The sequence below is a fragment of the Chenopodium album genome, chromosome 13 (genome assembly GCF_948465745.1).
Source record: "Chenopodium album chromosome 13, dcCheAlbu1.1, whole genome shotgun sequence".
Classification (NCBI taxonomy): domain Eukaryota; kingdom Viridiplantae; phylum Streptophyta; class Magnoliopsida; order Caryophyllales; family Amaranthaceae; genus Chenopodium; species Chenopodium album.
In genome coordinates this window covers 8,700,370-8,719,919 of record NC_137846.1, presented here as the reverse complement: position 1 = coordinate 8,719,919, position 19,550 = coordinate 8,700,370, and the positions used below count along the sequence as shown (strand labels likewise).

Here is a 19,550-nt window from a genome sequence, read left to right as displayed (position 1 = left end):
GAAGCGACTAATTTTGTCACTCTCCCTTGTGTGTTATGAGGCTCAAAAGATGGCAAGGTTGATTGTGTTAATTGGATAATAAATCCACACAACTCCCACACAAGAATTGAGGAGGCAACAATAAGCTGCTCTTCTTGCTGGGTGTGTTATGTGGATAATTATCCACCAACCTCTGTGATGATATTGATATGAGAGGTTGCTTAAAAAAAAAAATTAAACAAAGAAATATTTCCCCACTCCCACCCCCCCCCCCCCCCCCTAATTAATTTCTGTTTTTGCTGTGTTTTTTTTTTTTTGGTTTTGTTTTGTTTTCAGGAATGGCAAATAAGGTTGGTGGATCACATTAAAGAGCCTTAAATAGGAGAAACAAATGAAGAAGTAGGAGGCAAATTTTTGGGCACATTTAAAATTTTAGGCTGAAAATTTTGGCTGAAATTTTGGTGCTGTAATTAAATTGTTGAGTTAAATTTTGGATGAAATTTTGTTCAATTGTAATCTGAATTTTGGTTTTGCCGCCAACAATTTGGTAGGAAAGTAAAAGGATGCCTTTTTTGCTTAACTGTACATCACTCACTCCCCACCCCCCCGCAAAAGAGCTGATCCCCAGCATATTAAATAACATTTCTTTTTTCTTTCTCTTTCCATTGTTTATAATAAAATATTCTCAATCTTTATTAAACTAATACCAGAAATTGAGTTGCCTAAAACTCCGTGCATCTTCAACTGATGCATATAAAAAAAACGGAGGGAGTACGTATTTCAAAAAAAATAAAGTTCAAATAAACCGATAAAAGGTTAATAAGTGCAACTCAAGTTTATTTTTAACCTAACATAAGTTTTGATAAGTTAGTGTTATGTTAATGAAATGCACCATAAAAATTTCCATGACATTTGAAAAGGACTCTTAATATGGAGGATGCGAAACAACAAAATTTTATTACCGATAAGAAGAAAATGATGTTTAAATTTTTATAGCTAAATTTGTCCATTGACGTAGTCTAATGACGTCTTCAAATAGTGTGTCAAAAAGATTTGTTGCAAATATAAAACGTTATTTTTTCAGTGTGGTTGGCCATACCGCGTAGCTGAGGTTACTTATTCAGGGGTTATTCAGTTGGTCAAGGGTTACTTATTTTGGAGTTACTTAATTGGTTAGTGCGCTTTTTGTGTGAGAGTAACCCTTCAGCTGATCGAGTAACCCTTGAATAAGTAACCCTGATCGACCGAGTAATTCCGAATAAGTAACCCGTGACTGATCAAGTAACCCTTGACCGACCAAGTAATCCCTGGGTAAGTAACCCCGACCACACGATATGACAAGCTACATATGAAAATTTGTGATACTACCTCCGGTTCTTATTACTCGTAACAAATAAATATTTTATGTCTCACAAATAATACCCCTATATTGCGATTAATATGAAACGGAGGTTCTATAAAAACGGAGGTTCTATTAAATCGTAACTACCCTCCTCTTGAAACTTCTCAAGCACGACGTATAAAAACCCTAAACCCCGCGCCAAATGAACCCAATCCTCCTAATTTCCCCGAAATTCAAAATCAGTTAATCAGTTACCATTAATAGAAAGAGGAGAGAGAAAGTGAGTGAAGAACCGCCATGGAAGAACCTTCATCGCAGGGAGATTCCAAGGTTTTCAGCGTTCGAATCGTTTCGATTGATCATTACATGGCTCCTCCAATTCCAGATTTCGACATTTCTTACAGCAGCTTCCAAGGTTCTCTACTATTTCATCTTTTCGGAATTCAATGATTTTTATCTTCCCAAAACCCTAAATCGATTATAATTTAGGAGTGTTGAATTAGTCGACGAATTTCTAGGGTTTCAGCTGAGAATTCTGTGTTTATTTTTACTTCTATTGTATTTTCAGGTGGAGGTGTGAAGGAAGTGCCTGTTATAAGAATCTTTGGCTCCACTCCTGCTGGTCAGAAAGCTTGTGTGCATGTTCATCGAGTAAGATTTTGTAAATTTTTATTAATATTAATTCTATTTGTATGTAATTCTCTTGAATTAGCTCAATTTGGGGGTTATTCAGTTTTTTGGTGTTCTTGATTTTCAGTTCAATGTGGTTAAATTTTCCAACAACTAATGTTTATACAACACTTTTTAAACTTAGTTTCTGTTTGTAATTTATAAAATATTAACTGTATGTAGGTTTTATGCTAACTATTCTTGTAAGTTACTATCTTTGGATATAAAAAGTCCTTATTTGATATTTAATTAATCACAAAATGATTTAGGGTTTATAACAGGTTATATTTTCATCTTTATGGTGTTATTAACAAGAAAACAGTGTGAGAGAAGTTAATTAAGTATTTAAAATTATTTATGGATAAAAAAAGGTATTGGATTTTATTTTGTTTTTCTAAATGAGTTTATTTTTAAGTGAATTTTGGTGGAATAGGATAAATTGGTAAGCTTCCATTCTGTGCTGGATAATTTTATTGACTTTTAAACTGTATTCTATACTATTTTTATTGCTAACTTTCAAAGGTCCATCTAATTATGGTATGCTGGCACTTGATTTATCTTGTAGGCTTTACCATATTTATACGTGCCCTGCTCAGATATACCACTTCATCTAAATCCAGAAGGCTTGCCTTTTTTTTTTTCTTTTTTTTTTGTTGATTTTAACTTTTGGATATTTATTGTACTTCGTTGGAAATGTCATGTTTTCCTTTCTCCAAAAAAAAAAAAAAAAAAAAAGAAAAATGTCATGTTTCATAAGTTAACTGGATGTGATTTTTTGTCACTTATCCTCCTTCCACTTTCATATGAAGGATGCTATAATTGCTATTATATACTTGAAGCACCTTAGTCTATATTGCTCTTTTAGGCACGTGCTTATACTTTCCACCGTCGTATTTTTTGTTGGATAGTGGGTAATGTACTTTGTCAATAAATTTTTCACATGTTTTCATTGGAAAATTATCAGTTTCCCTTGGAGTAATCTTTATATTGTTGGGTAACTAGTTGAGGAAATTTGTTCAATAAGTCAAGCTGGAAAATTGTCAATTTATATGGCTCTCCAAACGAAAATGATTGTTGATTTCTGTTGTATCTTATGTTTAATGAGAAGGGAAACGATCAAATATGTGATATGGTTTTGGGTCATTGGAAGACAACGTGTCCCCGAAGTTTTAATTCAGTCTTAATTTACGAAAATAAAATTTTCAGGGTACCTAAGCAAAACTATCCTAACCTTGAAAGAATTAGAGCAAGCTTTGCCAAACTTTTATGTTTCACTTGTTTTTACTTTAAATTGGTTTTTGTACCAAAATTGATTGTTTTAGTTGCTTTTACTTTAAATTTGATTGAAGCGGTGAGTTGCTGCTAAAGTTTGTTGTTTTGTATAGTCTCTAGTAAAATCCTGTCTGAAAGAATTGTTTAGAATCTAGGCATGTCTATGTCAAAGGTGTGATTGGGTTGTTTGTAAATACAGGTAGTGTTTATGAGAATGCCATATCTTTTGCTGTTGAGAAGGCTTTGAAGGTATGTTAAGTTTTAAGCATTGTTTGAAAATTTATTATCTTTGCACATTATTGTGTTTCGTCAGCTGCTGATAAAATTTGAATACTTTGGATTCGTGAAGCTCAAGGGCAATGCTGGTACAAAAAGGCAGCATGTGCATAGTTGCAATGTAGTCCGTGCAAAGAAATTTTATGGTTACCATTCATCAGAGGAGCTATTTGTAAAGCTAAATCTGTATCCTTTTTAACATTGCATCTTTTTAAATCTAGGAATGAGCACCTTTTAATATTTTGACCCTTGCATGACATGGAAAGCTAAATTTCAGAATTATTTTTCCTCCATTCTTTGTTAATTGCTACATTTCCCAATTTTAGAAGTTAATATTAACTGCTACATACCCATTTTTGGCTATTTGTTCTCTCTATCTCTCTCCTCATCCATGTTCCCTCTTTTTATCACTCTATCTTTCTCCTATATTTTGCTTTTAATGCGTGTGACACCTATACATGTAGGCATGTAGCAATTTTTAGAGAGCGAAGGAAGCATCTTTTTATTTTAATGTCTTAGGGTTTACCTGTTTACTTAAAGTTTGACATAAAATTGATTGATTAACATACTGTTTGCTCACCCTTGCATTTAAGATAAGTCAGTGATTAATTGCTGTATATTCAAAGTTTAAGAAGTAAGAAGGCTAAACATATGTGATATAACACTTTATGTCATCTTTTGCCTTGACAAGTTGGCTTCATTGTTAGTTTTCTGAGTTGTAATTGGACTAAAACTTCGCGATGTGATGAGTCTCATGACTTCAATCATTAACAGGTTGCTGAAAGTTATGCTCTTGTGCTTTGCATACATATATTTTTTTTCTTCCTTTCTTTGTTGTCCTTGATTGGTGAAAGATATCATCCCCATGATGTCTCTCGCGCTGCTAATCTTCTGCTGGTATGTGTTTTTTTTTTGGCCACTATTGGTTGAAAACATAAATTTAATAACCAAAGTCTTGCTGAAATCTTCATCTTTCTGTAGACTGCTTTTTGGCCTGGCCATTTTACCCTAAAGGGAAACTTTTAGCTATCATCTTCATTCAGTACTTGTAAAAAGATTAAGTTGTATTGCACAAACTGTTATTTTAATCTTTTGGTTTTGTCTGAAAAAGTTTAACTTCAGGATTTTGCAATCTTCAGTGGAATTCCAATGTAGTCGGTTCTGTTCCTTTGAATTATAGATTAGACTATACTAAAGTTCTTGGATTATTTGTGTGTTTCAAGAAATTATCGTTAATATTATGGTGAGCTTACTTTAGCATTAACTGCTTCACTATCAAAGTATCAAGTTGACCAAATTGTTAGCCTTTAACAGCTTTTGTTCTTGGTGGTTGAGTATTGTGTGTGTTTACTCGAAATGACTGTATTCTTACTGTTACAGAAAATATGTTTTGCAGAGCGGTGTTGTCTTTGAGAAGTGTCTACAGCCCTATGAATCACATATTCCCTTCCTTCTGCAATTTCTGGTACTAATAGCAACTTGAAGTGAAGTTCAAATTTCTAGAATTAAGAAAAATTCCATGTCTTAATGCTATATCTGTGGCTACTCTTCTCAATACATTGCTATCCATATACATGCTGCAATTATGTAGAGTAGTCTTGCTTGACCTCTTTTGCTCATTCCTATGTTATACGATTTGATTTGATTGGCTCAGTCGGTTAGTCCTCTTTATATGTTGTGAGCTGATGGTAGGTCTCAACTCTCAAGAATTGGGAGTTTTAAATTGGATAGGTGGGTATAGTTGGTCTCATCTTACTTTAAAGTAGACATTTTCTTTTTCTCAGAAAGAGTGAGCAGCAATTGTTCATTTTAGTTGTGACTGTTACGAACTTAGGACAGTGAAACACTGATCTGATATGTAGGAAAAAGCTGTTTGGTTTTGGAAAAATGTTTATGATGCTTTTTTAAAAATGAGAAACTCTAGTCCTCTATTTGCGATGGAAGCTTATTTCACAAGAAAGAAAGAGTTCAGTGATAGGTCAGATATGTTTGACTAGCTTTTTGACATTTCAGATTTTCAGATGTACCATAAGGACGTTTGTGGCAGATGCCAACCAATTTTTATGGTTAATGATTGGGGTATATGACTAGCAGGGCATTAGTTATTTATTTAATTTTTGTTTGAGAAAATTTCGCTTTTGAGAAAAGAGTTGTTAGTAGAGTATATCTGGTCTTCTGTAGAGGCTTTGAAATTGAGATCAAGTTTGTATTGAATTATTGGATTTGCTAGGCAGTACCTTTTAGATTTGATTTTGAATAGAATGGAAGACATTTCTGGTGTTTAAATGAATGTAATGTTACACTTTTTTTTATTTTTATTTATTTTTTATTTTTTTTTATTACAGGACAGCTTTTTTGAATGGGTGTTTAAACTATAAACACTTATCAAATTCTAATCTTTTTTTGGGCTTATTTTTGGGTGTTTATGCCCTCGTACTTTTCTGATTTTGCTGTCTTCACTTATATTATTTGTTATTAAAATGCATTAGGTTGACTACAACTTATATGGCATGGGCCATATGCATGTTTCAAAAATGAAGTTTCGTCATCCAGTGCCTGGTGATCTCCGTGTTGAGAATGCTGATCATTCTAATCCAGAAACTTTTGTTGGCAAGTCTTCTTGTTCTCAGGTCATGTGACTGCCTTACCGAGTTACTGATCTATGATTATTACTCCCTCCGTCCCCAAAAGTTCGACCCTTTTATCCTAATTTTAGTCCCAAAATGATCGACCCATTTGCATTAAAATACCCACCAATTTACAACAATATTTGTGTAAAATTAGCTTCCCCATATAAAATTTTGTTTTTTTAATGTATTTTTAATACTTTCTCTCTCTACTTTTTTACAAACTCCATGTAAATTTATTTTTCCAATATACCTTTACTTCTTTTTATTTAACTTTCTTAATACCCGCGAAATCAACCCAAAAGGGTCGTTCTTTCGGGGACGGAGGGAGTATTACATATTCATATATTGTTTCTCGTATCTGAAACACTAAAATGGGAATCCTTTTCACTAGGCAGATGTGGCTTCTAGTTCACATTCATTGCCACTAGTTTGGAGGTCTTTAACAATTCCAGATGAATGGATGTGGCAATATCCTTCCATACGTGGTGCTTCATCAACTCCTGTCAACAATTTTGTAAGTCGTCAAAGCATTTGTGAACTTGAGGGGGATTCCACTGTAGAAGGTATGCTGTTATTTATACCCTGCCTTCAGGTTTCTTCCCCCTGTTTCAGTTTGAATTCTCACCATATATTTTTACAGACATTTTGAATCAGCAGTTGAAAATGTATACATCCCTCTCACAAACTCGTTCAGATGTGAGAATGGTTCAGTCGCTTGTTCCTATATGGGAGGTTTGGTTTTATCCCAGCAATATATTACTCACTGTTAATGACATGTAGTATGGACTGTTCTGTTATTTACTGTTTTTTTCACATAACTCATAGGAAGAGTTTGAAAGGAGTGGAGTTCATGATGCAGAAATACTGGCTGATCCTGGTCGGCCACCTCCTCAAGATGTTTTGAAAACCTTGTCAAAAGGTGTCGAGTACATGGACAACCTTAAGGGTTTGTATAGCAAATTAGAAAGCAATTTGTTAGATAGATCTGAAGATGTGAATTCTATGGTGCCAACACAGTGTCCAATAGAAGAGGAGAGTATAATGGGAACAAGAAACCAAAACTCAAATGAGCTAGTATTGAGGTCCTCTGAAGATGTAAATATCAAGCATTGTGTGACACCAAAGCAATCAGTGCCTGCTGACGCTATAGGTGCATTATTGGGAAAATCAGTTGAAATTGATAAATTGGATATTCTTCAGGTGATGGAAAGAGTTGATACAAAAGTACTGAAATTCTCTGCCTTTTTTCTCCTCCTTGCTGTCTTGCAGTAATTGGATTCTTTGAAAGTTTAAAACTGCCCTAGTTTGAATATCAACTTTCAAGAAAGTACCATTTTATTTTGTTTTTTACCTGTTCCCATGCCTTTTTGGTTTCATTGTTGGTGTAGAATGACCTGAAATATTTCTTAATCTAATCCCTTGATGATGATGCGTAAAAGTTGTAATTATGGAAATTGTATTTAACTTAAAGTGCTTCTTCGCCTTTGTTGTTTCCTTGCTCGGATTACCCCTTCTCTTAACATGTTCAATTTGTATGATTCAGGGTACAGATTCAGAGGATGTAGCATTATTGAAGTGGCTAGCTTCCTCACAGGCTGCAGTAGATATGAACTCAGATGACGAACTTCACCAGGAGACCATTCTAAATCCCCTGTTGCCAGCAGCAACCATTGATAAAGTGTTGGAGATAGCTAATACAGATTATGAGAATGAATCTCAGCAAGAGTGTCAGGATATACTTGATTCAATTGTAGATGTGTTAAATTCTGATGATAAAAAAGGAAAAAGAACTTCTATTGGTCAAGATTTATCTGGCTCAAAAATTCCACAGTTCGATGGTGCTGGAAATGATCATCAATTTACTCCTGCTGCTAGTTTACCTGAACAAATAGACACTGAATCAGCGTCTTCCAAGCATCATACATTTCCCCATTGCAGCTCTAGCTTTGATGACAAACAAAAAAAACCCAAATTACAGTTTGGTCACGAATTAACTCCTGCTGCTAATTTACCTGAGAAAATGGACACTGAATCAGTGTCTTCCAAGTGCCACACTTTTCCCCATAGCAGTTCTAGCTTTGATGACAAGCAAAAAAAGTCCAAATTACAATTTGGTCCTCTACCTTTCTCTGAAGGCCAACAATTTACTACCAATATACATTCTGATCCTTTAACTAAGAATGCAGATGGCAGTGGCTGCTATGTAGTTGACTCAAGAACACAACACAGCGGTTCTGTACGAGACTTGATGAGGAAAAAGCGAAGCTTCCGAGTTGGATCATCCAGTTCAGAAAAAAGTGTGGAAGAAGGTTTTGTAAAGGAAAATAATGTATTCTATCCGAGGAAATTGGAATTTCATACAGAGCCATCAGAAGAACAAAATTTGATGGCTGCTGAATTTTCTCCTTCTAGTCATATGCAGATAGGCAAACAAACAAAAGTGTGTGAAGTTATACAATCTGCTACTGATTGTCTTGTTGGAAAAGAGAAGCGAGGTATTGCAAACTCATCTGTAGCTGATCCAGAAGTTGTCAAAATTGACTCTGTAGAACAACATGCGTCTGTGAGTCCACCATTTGCATTTGGCCACATGGATGAGACAGAGTCCGTAGGATATATCAGCATGACTTTCCACAAGAAACCTCCGTTAGCTAGCTGGAAAATTGGCACATCTGAAAATTCAGCATCAATACCTGTTTCCTCTCGTTGGTGTTCTGTCAAAGATGACAGTGACGATGAAGGAACATCAGGTTCATTTTTTATTTTATGTGTTCTTAATTATTGTATAATTGTCCATTTGGAAACTAAACCAATTGTTAGAAAGTTTTGTCATTGTTCTCAAGTTAATGCAAAGGTTAGGGATTTTTTCTCTTAGATTATGGTCTTCTCTTCTGCTCATCACCTCCTTTTTTATAATCTTTCTTTTTTTTTTTTTTTTTTTTTTTTTTTTTTTTTTTTTTTTTTGCTTCTGCTATCTCATCAAGATGTTCATTGTTACATTGAATACACTCCATTATCAGGATGCTAATTTAGATTTAATTTGCTTATGTTATTGACTATTGTTGTCTTATCTTACATGCTTTTCTCTCTCTTGCAGTGCAGGGTGGAGTTCCAGAAGATGTTCACCCATTTTTTACTGACTCCACTAAAAGTGTCTCCCAGGAATCACATGGTTTTGGTGACTTCTGTCAGGATTCTCTCATAGGAGTTCCTACTCATTATTATAATGATGGCTCTTATGCTTATTTATTGACCCCAGCAGTTTCACCTCCATCAGTTGATTCTGTTTTTAAATGGCTAGCGCTTGAAGAAAAAGGTACAGCTAGCAAATGTCTTATTTCCTTATTCTATCTGGAAAGAGTTTTATAAATGATTTTTTTTTGTAATTCATAATGATTAGATTTGCCCTTTTGAGGGATGTGAGCTGTTTTAGCAGCTAAGTTACAGTTTGATGTTGATGCTTAGGTCTCTAGCATCTTTTGCTCATCACTGATTTGTGCTTAAAAATTATCTTCCAGAACGTACACTTGCAAATCCCTTACCTGATGGTTCCTCTGAATTAACACTTTTGGAGCCCATGAATAATCAGCTAGATGGTGAAAATCATAGAAATTTAGGTATGGAAGGAGTTCCAATGAAAGATGAGCTTGCCTCATGCCTTGATAAAGGGAGTTCTTTGAAAGAAAAAAATTTGACAAAGCAATCACAAGACATCTCTCAGATCTCAGGACCCAGTGGGCAGTCAAAGCCTACTCCTCTCAGTCAAATCGGCTTTAGAGACCCTGCCAGTGTTGGCGCTGGCCAACAACTGACACTGTTGAGTATAGAGGTGAGGTATACTAGATATCCACTTACATATGTTTCTTGAGGGGATGTGCCCTCAAAATTGTCAGATGAGATGTTATTTATTCGTCACCCCCCCCCCCCCCCCCCCCCCCCAAAAAAAAAAAAAGTTTCTATCCAACATATTTTTTATTGTCAAGGTGTGGTAGAATTACAATTACATTTGTATTCTTGGTTTATTGAATTCAATCAATCCTTCAAAATATCTGCCTGCCTTGTGTTTTGCTTGTTGACTGACATGCAAGGAATGCATGGGATCCGTAATACTTGACTGACTGAGTGACTTGGCATTGGTACCCATTATCCCTGCAAAATAACTTCTTTTTAGAAAAAACTATAATGGGAATATTTCCCATATTGCTTGAAGACTGGCAGATGCAAGATAAAATTGTCACCCATTGTACCTAATTTGTTGAACTTTTGCACCTCCTATGTATTGCTTGTATGCGTCTGCTTTTTTATGGGAAACATATGGTCAAATAAAAGTACTCCCTCTGTCCCGAATTAGTATCTGTTTAGGCCAATGGCATACAACCTGAGCTAATATTTGCTCATGAAATTAGAATGTAATGCTTGTGCTTTTGGACGTATGTAAAATAAGTTTTCATGTGGCTGTGTTTCTTGTGTGGTTGTTCTTTTTTTTTTTTTTTTTTTTTTTAAAAAAAATATTCACGGCTGGTGTTATAATGGTGCTTAAAAACTGTGCTTTGTTGTATTAAAGTTAAGTGTATAAGTGCTATCAGCTATTCAGCTGTCATGGTATAGCACATACTCAGGCTAATGTTTGTGATTATGTGCTTATCATCAGGCTGGTGTTTTGTGATTATACTAGCATTACTTTAAGAGTTGCATTTGCAGATGCATTTTTGATATCGTAATGTCATTGCAAAGTATATAAGTACCAATATTGTCAGCCTCCTAGTTTCTTGAGTCTGTCATTACCTTCTTGGTTAGTAATGCTGTGGGTTTTTGTTGTTTTTTTTTATTATTCTTTTTGTCAGGCAAATTTAAATTTTTTTCTGGCATGGATATGTGGTCTTAGTTATAAATATATTTTGTGAGATGGTTTTGATTGAATGTAGATATTGATACAGGTCCAAGCAGAATCCAGGGGAGATCTTCGTCCTGATCCACGGCATGATAGTATAAATATTATTGTTATAGCAGTCCAAAATGATAGAAGTCCATCTGTCGACATCTATGCACTTCTGCGTGGTTCAACTGAAGGCTGTGGAAGGTATCAATGCTAAAAGTTTTAAGTTCCTTCATGTTGTGCCCTTTGTTAAATTTTTATTTTGCCTTTATTTTTTAAAAATATTTTTATGTGACCGCTAAACATTAAAGTATGAAGTATAAAGTTTCTGGAACTTGTTAAGAAATGCCTTTTCTTCTTTTTCTCATTTGTTTTAGTTGTGGCAATTACATAGGATTCTGAATAAGTGCTACTTTTATGTGCTGCAGAAACTTGGATGGAATATCAGGATGCAGGATGCTTGTTTATCCTGAAGAGAGGGATTTGCTTGACAAATTTATAAGTATAACATGCTCAATTGATCCAGATATCTTAATTGGATGGGACGTCCAAGGCAACTCACTTGGATTTTTAGCTGAAAGGGCTTCTCACTTAGGTCTTAGCTTGATTAACAAGATCTCTCGTACACCAGCAGAAAGAAAGGCAGTCAACAGAGACCTGGATACTTCTGACAAGGGAACTGCTGCAGCTGTATCTTCTGATTCTCTGATGTCTGATACTGTTCTTGATGATAATACTATAATTGAGGATGAATGGGGTAGGACCCATGCAAGCGGTGTCCATGTAACTGGAAGAATAGTCCTCAATGTTTGGAGACTCGTGCGTAGTGAAGTTAAATTAAATATGTATTCCCTAGAGGCTGTGACAGAAGCTGTTTTGAGACGAAAAGTTCCGTCGATTCATTGGAAGATATTGAACAAATGGTTCTCAAGTGGTCCTGGGAAAGCAAGATTCCGTTGCATTGAGTATTTTGTGGAGAGGGTAAAGTTGAACTTTGATATTGTAAACCAGCTTGATATGGTAAGTGCTGCTTTTAGTAGCTCTATTCATAAAGGTCTCATTTTGTTTTCCATGCATCATCTGCCTCTTAGTGTTATTGGATTTGTCTTGCTTGTTTACTGTGATTTGATTCCCCTTAATTTGCAATTTAAGTATTCCCTTTGGTTTTGGGCTTTCGGCATTCTTATAACATTGTAATTTATTTTTTTATTCTAATTATAATTTTATGACCATTCTTGGAGACATCATGCTTCTAATAAGGAAACCAATTATATTCTTCTTTGAAGGCAATACATTTTTATATAAGGCTGATCTCTGCCAAGAATTATACCTTTTCCCTTCAATTGCTATCTTTGTTTTCTTTACTATCAATTGAGACTTGCTTCTTCTGTAGATAAACCGCACATCAGAGCTAGCTCGTGTTTTTGGAATCGACTTTTTCTCTGTTTTGTCTCGTGGCTCTCAGTATCGTGTTGAATCCATGCTTGTAAGATCGGCTCATACACAGAACTATGTCCTTATTTCTCCAGGGTATCAACAGGTTTGGCTTTCTTTCTTCTGTTTTTTTTTTTTTTTTTCCTTCCTCTTATGTCACAGTAATATTTATGACTATATGTCTTACTGTACTCAAACAATTCGCGCTTTTATCTTCCGGTGCTCATGCTGCTTGTCTGTGTTGCATTGACCTATATTTTAACCTTGTATTATTAGGTAGCCTCTCAACCTGCAATGGAGTGCATACCTCTTGTAATGGAGCCAGAGTCTGGTTTCTACTCAGATCCAGTTGTTGTTTTGGATTTTCAGTCACTCTATCCATCCATGATTATTGCATACAACCTTTGCTTTTCTACCTGCCTTGGCAATGTTGTCCCATCAAAAGCCGATTGCCTTGGGGTCAGCTCATACTCCCCAGATTTGCAAATTTTGAAGGATTTAAATCAACAGATACTGGTTACCCCTAATGGTGTAATGTATGTGCCCTCTGAGGTAAATTTTAATCTTCTACTGACTTGTGAGCTGTGCTTTTAGATCTGCAGTTTGCATAAAAGGATATGATATATAAAGGAATAGAGGATTGCTTCTGAAGTTTGAATTGCTGCTGCACTTTGCACATGAACATTCTTTTTGTTCTTTTACACAAGCTTGCTCTGAATTGCTTTTTTTTTTTTCCTTAATTTTTTTTTTAAAAATAAAATAAATTATTTTTTGATCTAATATGCCATGCCTCTCTATACCTTAGTAGTTTCCATGTATCTCCTTATTTGAATATTATGTTACCTGCTTGGCTGCTTGTTCTCTTGAACTTCCTTACATACTCCCTCCATTTTATATTAATTGCAACAGTTGGAATTACATAAAGTTTTAGGAAAATTATATGGTGGGGAACAAAGTGTGAGTTTTATAATATATATAGTTGGGCCTTGTTCTTCAAACTTTATTTTTGCTGAAATGAGATTATTTTTTTTAGAGAATTTACATAATTTTTGCCAAAATTACGTAGTAAATAATTTTACTAAACTTAAATTATTGTTATCGATCAAAACTTACTTTTACTGGTTCAGAATTAGATTTTAATAAAGTACACATTGTGACGAATCTAACAAGATCCTATGTGATTGTTCTTCTTTAAGTATAAATCACGAAATGTAATTGAAGTTGAGTATGTTAATAGTTTACACTATTGAAATGTTGCAAGTAGAAAAAGAGAGGAAGTATTATAGTATAGTTTAAGAAGTACAGATATACCCTTTTATGTTTTGAATTGATCTCTAATAATCATATTGCCTTTCTTTCTTATGCTTCACTTCTTTCTTATGCATCACTTCTTTGAGACATTATTACCTATCCTTTTAGAGAAGGCTTTTTCCATAGTTTGGTGCTGGTTTATAATCAGTCACTCTAACTTTTTGCATCGTCGATGTCTCCATCGCTTCTTCACTGTTCACTAATCAGTCATAATTACTCCCCTATTCTACCAGAGTAATGATGTTTAACTTTCATCAATTTGTTGATGCATGTGTTCTTGTCCTAATCTCCAATGAGATGATGTTTTTTCTATTAGATGTTGGTAGGGAATTCTATGTATCACTTATTATCTGATCATCCTATGAGTTTTTCATAAATTTTGTACTTAATTCTAGTTATGTATAAGAGTTTATTTTATGTCCAGTTCAGTTAACACTGTTTAGGATTTTTGTAGTTGTTAATGGCATTCTTAGTCCTGTATTTGCCTTAACATATTATAGCTTATGAAATCTGGTTATCTGGTAAACAATGTATTCTTAAAAGACATTATGAGTAATCCACCAAAGATGACAATTTAAATTGTAGCCTCTAATTCTGATCTAGTATCTATATATAGCTTTATTATGCTTTCGTTTATCTTGAAAGAAGAGGGAAGGTTCTGTGCATGCACTTTTCCCTGCATCCGCTATTTATCTTCTTACTTTGTTTACTATTGTGACTCCATTGTACCACTCTAAGTAGGTGCGTAAAGGAATTCTACCTCGGCTGTTGGAAGAAATTTTATCAACTAGGGTTATGGTGAAGCAAGCAATGAAGTCATTGGCACCTTCACAGCAAGTTCTTCAGAGGGTATTACTTCCAAGACTTAAAACCTTTTGCATGTATTTTAAAATGTGAGAAAAGATTTCTTGTGGCTCTGAGAAGTGTTTAATCAAAATTGAGTGGTATTTGCTTTTATTTAATTAATTATACCAATTACCAACATCCTCTTAGATTAGTTTCCTTTTTCAATTAAAAATCAGGCCAAATCCCATATCCTATCCATTGGCTATTCTCAAACTGATTGACAGCTTTATTTGACTTTGAGCAACCCTTTGCAACTCTACTATCAAGCATGGAAATTGTGGCTGCCTGATATTGAATTCAATGAATGAATGTAGCTTTGTACAGAAGCTATCTATATACTTCTTAGCTACAAAGCTTACTGGAACTGCTAATATGTATGTTTGGGTTGGGCTAGGATGTTGTAATTGTTGTGTTTGGATTATTTTTCTTTTAATGAACATGTTTGTAAGAAAGAAGAATTATGCTGATTTTTTTTTTTCATCCTTTATTACAGATATTTAATGCCAGACAGCTTGCATTAAAGCTAATAGCTAATGTAACTTACGGATACACAGCTGCTGGATTTAGTGGTCGCATGCCTTGTGCAGAGCTGGCAGACAGCATTGTTCAGTGTGGTCGTAAAACACTTGAACATGCTATCTTATTTGTCAACAAACATGATCAATGGAATGCTAGGGTTCTGTATGGTGATACTGACAGGTAAGTGAAAATATCTACATTATTTGTTCTTACTGTCCTGAAGGCTGAAACTATGTTTTCTATGAGAAGTGAGAGCTCAAAAGTGGAGTGATCTTTGTTTTAACCACACCATAGTTTTCAGATGTTCTGCAGACAATGCACCATATGAATGAGTTGGCTTGAAATTCTTTTTTTAAGCCTCTTGAAATTCTTTTTTTAAGTCTCTTGAAATTACATTCAGAGTCTATGCCCTCTTAACAATCATTTCTTACTACTACTGTACTACACATAATATTTCTTCAAAAACATTCTTGACATGGCAATGTTTAATATCCCAACTTGAGTGTTTGTCTGTGCTTACCTTTTCTCTCACTATTTTAATTGGATCTTCCCAGAGCAAAAGAAGGTGGTTGGTAGTTGACTGACGCTTTGGGTTTCTTAAGTTGTCATTTTTTTCGTAGACATGGGTATGAGTTTTGGGTGCAGGTCAAGTATGTAACACATCAAATTAGATTTAAACGCAGAAATTATGTCCTAAAATAGGACAGTGGTGTGGGGACACTGTATAAATGAAATGTTTTAATGTGTGTAGAAAACTTTCTGCGTGATTTCAATGTACAGATACATATACATACATTTTAGCCTGACTTGATAGTTAAATCTTATTGAAATGCTTATCTGAATTCTGAAGCCTCTTTTATTTTTATTTTTTATTTTTTTATTTATTTATTTTTTTTGGTGCAAATGAGGGGCTAGGCCCCATTGTGAAGCCTATTTTTGAGCATATATCACGCACATTCTTCTTTTCCTTCTATTTATACAGTTTCTATTGTGAATATGTGGTTCAATATGATTGAAGTGTCTGAGTGACCATTGGAGTATCGGGTAAGACTTCCATACCCTTGTCAAGAGTGTTCAGTGTCCAACAAGGGTATGGAAGTCCAAATGAAGAGTTTAAGACAGACAAAATCTTGAATTGAAACCCCTCAACTCTACTCCAAAATAGCAGACAGCCCATAAAACATACAACATCAATAACACTCACTGCAAAGTATCTAACCTACTACTCTTCAATACTTTAACTATCTTCCCTATAACGTCTCGAATTCTGAGCTTGACAGTATTACTGACATCCTTGAAAGCTGCAGCAACCATTGCAAACTTGAACTCCTACAGTATTACTCACATTCTGCATTTAATACAGAGCAGCTGCTAATCTGTTATAGCAGCCAAAGCAACCTTCTTCTTGAACACTGACAATCTACTCCAAACGTATGCAAAATTAACTGGAGGAGTGGTGATCAGCCAAACCTTCACATCCTGATGACACTGCCTTCCAAAACTAAATTTAAATTTATTAAAAAAAATAAAAATAAAATAAAAAAAGTCACACTGGAAATTAAAATATCTCACGAGGCAGTATCACATGCCTTCTTTACACAAAATTTCCTTGACTTGCTATCTGTTTTGCATGACCGACGAGGCAACCAATCTATTTCTGGATAAATGCCTTCTTTTATTTCCATGTTGTGTGAAAGAATTTTCCTTATTTGGGAAATTTTCTCTAACACGTCAAATTGTACTGTCTTTTGGCAGTTCAGTTATGTTGTTACTATTTTAGCTTTTGCATTCCTCACTGTTATTAGTTGAGGGTAATTGCTGATTCCTTTCTACTTTTGTTTATATATCCTGCAAACACTGCTTTGTTTTTTGCAGTATGTTTGTTCTTCTTAAAGGGCGCACTTTAAAAGAGGCTTTTCGAATTGGAAATGAGATAGCTTCCACAATTACAGCAATGAATCCAAATCCTGTCAAATTGAAGATGGAGAAGGTCTACCAGACCTGCTTTCTTCTTACTAAAAAGCGATATGTAGGATACAGTTATGAGAGCCTCAGTCAACCAGCACCTATGTTTGATGCTAAAGGCATTGAGACAGTTCGTAGAGACACTTGTCCTGCTGTTGCAAAGACCTTGGAGAAGTCGTTGAGAATGTTTTTTGAATGCCAGGACATTTCCAAGGTAAAATACTGGGTAGTTGGAGTCACATTTTTTTAATTGGAAATTGGTTCTGAACTTCTGATCATGTTTTCGTGTTCTATATTTTTAATAAGAAGCAAAGGTTGGGATCACTCTTTCTACAAATATGGTCATATCAGTCATGTATAGTCAATGCTTGTTATTTTCCGTAAATTCAATTGAGGAGATTGCTAAACATATCGTCTGCCACTTTGAAGCTGGCTTACCCTGAAGAAAGGATTTAAAGAACATTTTTTTTACTGAGAAGTTTTCTGTCTGATTTTTCAAGGATAGGAATTTCCTCTTGATGATTGAGTGTTCTGTCTGACCTACTCCCACATGATACCAGCATTGCATTCATGACTTGTACCTTTTAAAATTAATGTCACCGTGCTGCGCTCTATCTGGTTGTTTGCAGGTTAAAGCTTATCTTCAGCGCCAATGGTCCAGAATCCTTTCAGGAAGGATTTCAATTCAAGATTTTGTCTTTGCAAAAGAGGTCCGATTGGGGACTTACAGCACAAGGGCTTCATCATCACTGCCTCCAGCAGCAATTGTTGCTTCTAAAGCAATGAGAGTTGATCCAAGAGCTGAACCTCGATATGCTGAGCGTATCCTTTATGTTGTTGTCCATGGAGAACCAGGTGCTCGATTGGTTGACATGGTTGTTGACCCACAGGAACTATTGTCTATGGAGTCTCCCTATAGACTGAATGATTTGTATTACATCACAAAGCAGATAATACCAGCTTTACAGCGGGTATTTGGGCTTATAGGTGCTGATTTAAGGCAGTGGTTTCAGGATATGCCACGGCCTGTTAGGGATGCTCCTGCAAAGCAACACTTCAGTGCTGTAAATTCTCTCCGAGCTAGAATTGATTATTACTATTCCTCAAAACATTGTGTACTCTGCGGAGAACTTGTCCAAACAGCTAATTATTTTTGTGAAAAATGTTCCAATAAGGGCCCTGTTACCGTTGCAGCTATGACTGGAAGAACTTTAAAATTGGAGAGAGATATCCAACACCTTGTTGCTGTGAGTATCATACCCCCCCCCCCCCCCCCCCTCTCTCTCTCTCTCTCTCTCTCTCTCACACTTGCAATTTCTTATACCTAACGTGTTCCCTTATGTTAAAGCCATATACTGTCATCATTCACCTAAGAATGACAACATTTTTTTCAAGTAAAGATGAGAGAAAGTTTCATCCACTCTGTATTACCCATCTACCCTTATCTGCACCACTCGTATCCGCTCCATAAAGTAAAGGAGTTATGGTGTTTAGGTTAGTAAAACTGTACAAAAGTGGAAATGTCGCAGAATTTTTAAAGTAAAAATTTTAGGCAAGTGCAATTTTAGGGAAACAGAGGAAGTAAATCATAGTAAAGTAGTTGAGTGGTGATCTATTGGTTCCTTTGTTCCTTCACCTATATTGAAGAATTTCTTGTCAAAACCTGCCTTTGCCTGCTGTTGTGCTCTTTAATTTTGGGCTCAAAGTTGTGATATTCTCTGCTATGAAATGACTAATTATGTGATTTTCCTTCTATAGATTTGTCGGCATTGTGGTGGTGGAGATTGGCTGGTGGAAAGTGGCGTCAAGTGTACTTCTCTAGCATGCTCGGTATATTATGAGAGGCGGAAAGTTCAGAAAGAACTGCGGGCTTTCTCTGGTATTGCTACTGAAGCAGGTTTTTATCCTAAGTGTATGGTGGAGTGGTTCTGAAAGTTTTCATCATTTTCCTATAAAGAAATCGCAAGGTGATTATAGGATAGGTGAGGTTTTGGTAGGAATTCTTTTTTTGTTTTTTTCTCCTGCCCTCTTCAACTAAATGTGAATATGTATTTTTTTTCTACTCGTATAATGCAGTGTACGGATGCAGATGTATACGGATATTATGGCCATATATTTTGTACAGATTAATCTGTAGTGTGTAGGAACATCTCTTCGTTTGTATATACAGAATTAGAAGCCAGGCAAATTTACTGCTGTTTGTTGTATCTCTTGTTCAATGTAAATTTGTAACAGTGGAAGTGTTTATATTTTGTTCAATCTATTGCTCTTCTATGTTGATTTACTTCGAATTCGTTTTTGAATTAGACTGCTTGCATGTCCCATGATTTGGCTAGCTGAGAAAAATGGAAGAATGGAATATTTGACTAGGTAAGTCGGGTAAGTGTGAGTTTACATATGGTTAAACCCCCATGTACCGACCTCTCCTAAG

At 35.2% G+C, this 19,550-nt stretch overlaps 1 protein-coding gene across 2 annotated transcripts; it reads left to right on the top strand.

The window, feature by feature from the left end:
• Positions 1-1,506: 1,506 nt before the first annotated feature.
• Positions 1,507-19,477, top strand: LOC145574520 (DNA polymerase zeta catalytic subunit-like). 2 transcript variants are annotated; one of them, XM_081632331.1, is made up of 23 exons: positions 1,507-1,736; positions 1,890-1,972; positions 2,556-2,617; positions 3,466-3,511; positions 3,612-3,724; positions 4,393-4,435; positions 4,935-5,003; positions 6,028-6,168; positions 6,560-6,731; positions 6,809-6,900; positions 6,994-7,368; positions 7,712-8,918; positions 9,266-9,484; positions 9,687-9,997; positions 11,106-11,248; positions 11,473-12,064; positions 12,438-12,584; positions 12,755-13,030; positions 14,531-14,638; positions 15,129-15,334; positions 17,030-17,333; positions 17,749-18,366; positions 18,878-19,477. In XM_081632331.1, exons 1-23 carry the CDS (start codon positions 1,619-1,621, stop codon positions 19,049-19,051), a joined length of 5,619 nt encoding a protein of 1,872 aa, XP_081488457.1. In that variant the 5' UTR covers positions 1,507-1,618; the 3' UTR covers positions 19,052-19,477. The 2 variants fall into 2 exon arrangements, with proteins under 2 accessions (XP_081488457.1, XP_081488456.1); XM_081632330.1 differs by lacking the exons at positions 1,507-1,736; positions 1,890-1,972; positions 2,556-2,617; ... (2 more) ...; positions 4,393-4,435; positions 4,935-5,003 and having other exon boundaries at positions 5,560-6,168; positions 6,564-6,731.
• The last annotated feature ends 73 nt before the right edge of the window (positions 19,478-19,550 follow it).